Genomic DNA, 5,000 nt, shown 5'->3' with positions numbered 1-5,000 from the left:
TCTATCTCTGTCTATCTCTATCTGTCTGTCTGTCTATCTATGTCTGTTTTAATGTATTCACATGATGTAAACTCTGTCTGTAGGTGAGTTTATGAGGCAGCGTTTCTCTCAGAAGGATCTGAACAGAAGGAATATTGTCTACATCATAAACTCTGCTCTGGATGCTTTAACTGACAGTCTGGAGTTCGGTGTTTCTGATGCGCTGGGAAACACCGGAGCCTCTCACAAGTAAACCTTCCGCTTTGAAATGTTGCTTTGATTTTGTTTTCTTGCAGGATTAGTGACTGAGTTAATTAATTTCATTAGACCTTATCGTCCATAAATCACCTTTTCTAGTAGCAATAAGTACTTGTGAGTATTTCTTAATGTTTTAATGAAGCGTTACACCTCCACCCATACACTTGGATGGCATGTTGTTTGTGTATGTTAGGATGTGTAATGTTATTCTCTCTGTCAGGCTGGAGTTCAGCTGGGCCAGTGTGCAGCTGACCAGGACTGAGTATGTAATATGTGAGAGTCAAGGGTCAGTCTCACTCACCATCCAGAGGAAGGGAAATGTGCAGGACTCGTCTTATGTGACTGTACAGGTATAGCTTTATTTGTTATGGTGTATTTGGTTGCTTTTTATTCTTTTGTGAAGAAGAATAAAGGATTTGAATATGCATTTTTCATTTTCCATAGGTGAAAGAACTAACAGCATCTGCTGGAAAAGATTTTATACCGGCTTCATCTCTGATTCAGTTTGACCCAGGTCTTTTGTAATCCACCAACATGGGGATTTATTGTGGGAATATAACCTGTTTATACAAATAAACAATGAACTGAGATGTAATACAGAATGATGACAGAACTTCAACGGTGTCTGTTTCCAGGGGTGGTCAGTCGCGTTTGGAAAGTGGAGATTGTTCAGGACTCTTTAGAGGAAGCTGATGAGAAATTTGAGGTTAATTTGGTATCTCCCGTGGGTGCAGTGCTGAAAGTCAACTCAAAAGCCACCATCTTCATAAAGGACACAAATGGTTAGTGCAAGTTGTCCAGAAGACCAAAATTTTGGTGAACTATTCCTTTAACGAAAAGAGCAAAAATCATACTTCTTCCACAATGATGAAACGCCACAGATTATGATTGTTGTAAGATGATTTGTTGGCTGTTTGTAAAGGGCAGTGCAGAGAGAGCCAGTTTAAAGCGGACACTGGTCTTCAGGGCCGAGAGGTGCAGCCGGGGCCGTACCCTCAACACGGCTCCATCCAGGTGGAGACTCTACCTTTCTCTCAGAGCTACAACAGAGGAGACGGTGATATAATAGTTCAAGCTCCCACTGCTACAAAGAAAAGACTCAGAGTCATTGGGAATGGGAAAGTGGTAAGTCAATACAAACTAGTACGTTTATACTATTACAGCATTTATTATGATGATATTGGATTCGATTTAATTTTAATATTTTCAGTTTTCATTTTAATTTAGTTGGAATTTTAGAATTTAGTTACGTGCTTTTGACATTTTAATTCCCTTTTAATATTTCTATTTAGCTTTAATTTATTTTCATTTCTGTTTTAGTAATTTTAGTACTTAAGTTATTTGTGTTAGTTATGTTTATTCAGTTGAATAAAATGTAAATTTTTTTAAAGTCTTTCATGTAATATTTATATTTTATTTCATTTCAGCTTCATTCAAGTTAAAACAAGCAATTTTAACCATTTTAGTTTACAATATTTCATGTAATATGTAAATTCATATTTATTTATTTTTTTCATTGTGTTTAATTAATTGAATTTAATTTCAGGTTTATTTCAGTTAACAAAAACAATTTTGAATAGTTGTTGAGAACTACAACAACTATTAATTTATAGCTTTTATTTATATATTTTTAGTTTTCATTTTAATTTTTGTTTTAAATTCCACATTTTAGTGTTTTAAGATTTAAGAACTATAACAACTATAATTTATTTTATTCCAGTCTTAATTTGAGTAATTTTAACACTTCAACTTATGTAATTTCAGTTAGTTGCCTAGGCAATATTTATTTATTTTATCTAAATTTTATTGCAAATATTGTATTTATACATTTAGAATTATTTTGTATTTATTACAGCTTTATTTTAATTAAACAAAACATTTTTTTCAGTAGTTTTCATGATACCACGGTGAACTTTCATCCACAGGTTCAGCCTTCTGAAACCGTTCGTCATGGATCTGAAGTCATTTACAAAGTAAGCAGAATAAAAACATAATGGCAGTAAAGCAGCTGGGACTAGACATATCCGTTATGTCCAAAAACATTTTTGATCTTAATTTTTGTTACCATTTGTTATATAAAATCACAAATAATTCTCTTTATTGATATCATATTAATATTACTAATCACTTACAGTATCACGGTATCATATCGATGGCGGTCGAGGAGGACAGCGCAGCCTCTGACAGAAAGGCACAGGTGCAGGTGACCAGCAGGGGGCAGCAGCGCCCTCCTCACGACAGGACCGTCCCGCACACTAACATCAGAGCTGCTGCACAGCGTGTTGCGACTCAGGTGAGAGTTGGAAAATGTCCAATTCATTTACAGCAATATTCTGCAGATAAACCTGCATGTTTGGTGGTATCTCTCCCCAGCCGTCCTCCAAACCCTGCACCCCAGAGCTCACTGGCTTTCTGCATTATAACGACAGCTCGGCTCAGCTGCTCCGCTGTAACGGGGACTCCTGGAGGCCCTGGACCCCGAATAACGAGGTTGTTAACATCACAGTATTTAAGATTTAGAAGTCATCATGATGACTGGGCCTTCGGTTTCAGCATTTCACGAGATGATTTGAATGCTTTCTGGTCTTTTCTGCGCTCATCCAGACTGTGAAAGCACAGAAGTGTCCTCGAGGATGGACGTATCACAACAACTACTGTTACATACTGAGCGGCGAGCGCAAAGCCACGTGGAGCGCCGCGGCGCGGGCCTGCAGAGAGAGGTCAGACAGAGCAAACGCTAGATAACAAGAACAGGGCCGTAACCACTGTAGACATTGAGTGGGACAAGTCCCCCACAATAATTAGAGATGGCCAAATTGTCCCTCCAATATTTGAAATTCTTGCACTGATTTGCTGCACTCTATTACAACAAGGTCATTTTTCAACTTTAAAAGTAACATTTTTAGGCTGGTCTGCCTCGTCATAGTCAGAAAGATTCAGTGTTCACAGAAGCAGAGCCTGAATTCCCTGCAGAATGTGACGAGCAGTGTTGGGAAGCGTTGCTAGTTACGTAATTTAATCACAAAATAAGGTTACACTTTATTTTTGAGGTGTCCTTGTTACATTTAAGTACTGAGTAATATTAATTAACTACATGTACTTACTATATGGTTAGGGTTTGGCTTGGGGTTACTTGCATGTAATTATGCATAATTCATTGTTATTATAATAGTAAATATGTAACAAGGACACCTTAAAATAAAGTTACCCAAAATAAATGTAACTGTAATCCATTAGTTACGATTTCTTTCCCAAATTGCATCGACTGTTCTGAGATATGAGACACCAATGTTTCAGGAGTTTAGGACACATGCTTATTCCTTTTATTTAACCGTTTTATTTCCGATTTGGGTTTATGCTTTATTTTTTAAGGTTAACTTTATTTTCCAAATTATTGTTAGATGTCAGTGTTTCCTGTCATAGCTATGCAAAGATTTGATTTCAAAAACAGTATCATAGCTATTAAACTATATCTTGTTATGGTTTTAAATCAGTATTAAGCTCAAAATCTCAAAGCAACAAGAGGTGCTAAAGCCCGATTTTGTGGTAGCTGTGCTTTAAAATGAAATTATTATAATCTTAATTCGAGTAAAGAAGGATTAACTCTTCCTGCTTTAAATGTTTGAAAATGTTAACATTTGAAAACATTCATTAGACATTTTGAAATGTAATCCAAAAGTAATCAAATGTGATCAGTTATATTACTTTAATAACGTAACTGAAATAGTTACACTACTGATTACATTTTAAATAGTGTAACTTGTAATCTGTAACCTACAGTATTACATTTCCAAAGTAACCTTCCCAACACTGTTGACGAGACGAGAAATATTTAGCATTTTCAGCATATTACACTCTAAAAAATGCTGGGTTATTACTATTACTGTTACTATTCACTATTATTTGTATGTGTACACTCTAAAAAATGCTGGGTTAAATTCAACCAATTGCTGGGTTTGTCCCTATTTTACCCAGCACTGGGTTGAATTTAACCCAGCATTTTTTAGAGTGTACACATACAAATAATAGTGAATAGTAACAGTAATAGTAATAGTAACCAGTGTTCAAGACACGGTTACAGCCTTGCAATAATACCACTGGTTATGAGTAACTGTGACTGACTGAATACTTGTTCCCTCAAGCTACAATGGACACCTGGTCAGTGTTTTGTCAAAAGGAGACATGGACTGGCTGTGGGACTTCAGTGACAGAAAACCCTTTTGGATTGGTAACTTCTTTTTCTGAATTTTATGCAGTCAGTGTGATTATAGTGTTTTGAAACAGAAGAGTTGATTGAATCTTCAGACAAAATATTTTTAAACTATAAAAAATGAAAGTTTGCATATGTGCTTTTATGGCTCATATAGTATGATATTAGAGAATATGGAGCTTAAAAAAGCAGAAGGAACGCCTCAGTTTTATTCAGAGGACCAAACCAAAATAGATGCTGATATTTATATGACACAAAAAATAAAATTCTGATGCTTGTAATGCAAATCAATGAGACAATTTTATCAGTATAGCAGACTACTTAAATAACATGCATATAAATATCATGTGTCACTCTGTATCTGCCAATAATATGTCAGATGATTTTTAAACGCTTAGTTTTATGATCAAAGCTCTGTAGTTTTTATTGTGTGGGCAAAACATAATCCAATACAATGCAGTGATGATTGAGAGATGAGCAAAGAAACATTCCTGAAAATCATATTTGATAAATTTTAAAAAGTTAAAAAAAAAAAAAAAAAAACGATGTACAG

The 5,000-nt window shown here is 35.3% G+C and overlaps 1 protein-coding gene across 1 annotated transcript in view; it reads left to right on the top strand.

The window, feature by feature from the left end:
- Window positions 1-5,000, top strand: part of frem1a (Fras1 related extracellular matrix 1a) — a 61,091-nt gene that overhangs the window by 52,867 nt on the left and 3,224 nt on the right. The window contains exons 27-36 of the mRNA XM_016490672.1: window positions 84-228; window positions 458-587; window positions 682-751; window positions 873-1,019; window positions 1,160-1,362; window positions 2,163-2,210; window positions 2,372-2,530; window positions 2,611-2,727; window positions 2,842-2,957; window positions 4,380-4,465. Coding sequence (XP_016346158.1) covers window positions 84-228; window positions 458-587; window positions 682-751; window positions 873-1,019; window positions 1,160-1,362; window positions 2,163-2,210; window positions 2,372-2,530; window positions 2,611-2,727; window positions 2,842-2,957; window positions 4,380-4,465 — 1,221 coding nt within the window. The remainder of the gene's footprint in view (window positions 1-83; window positions 229-457; window positions 588-681; window positions 752-872; window positions 1,020-1,159; window positions 1,363-2,162; window positions 2,211-2,371; window positions 2,531-2,610; window positions 2,728-2,841; window positions 2,958-4,379; window positions 4,466-5,000) is intronic.

The sequence above is a fragment of the Sinocyclocheilus anshuiensis genome, unplaced genomic scaffold (genome assembly GCF_001515605.1).
Source record: "Sinocyclocheilus anshuiensis isolate Anshui unplaced genomic scaffold, SAMN03320099.WGS_v1.1 scaffold206, whole genome shotgun sequence".
Lineage (NCBI taxonomy): Eukaryota > Metazoa > Chordata > Actinopteri > Cypriniformes > Cyprinidae > Sinocyclocheilus > Sinocyclocheilus anshuiensis.
Note: the sequence above shows the minus strand (reverse complement) of the source record. Positions and strands in the feature narration are given on the sequence as shown.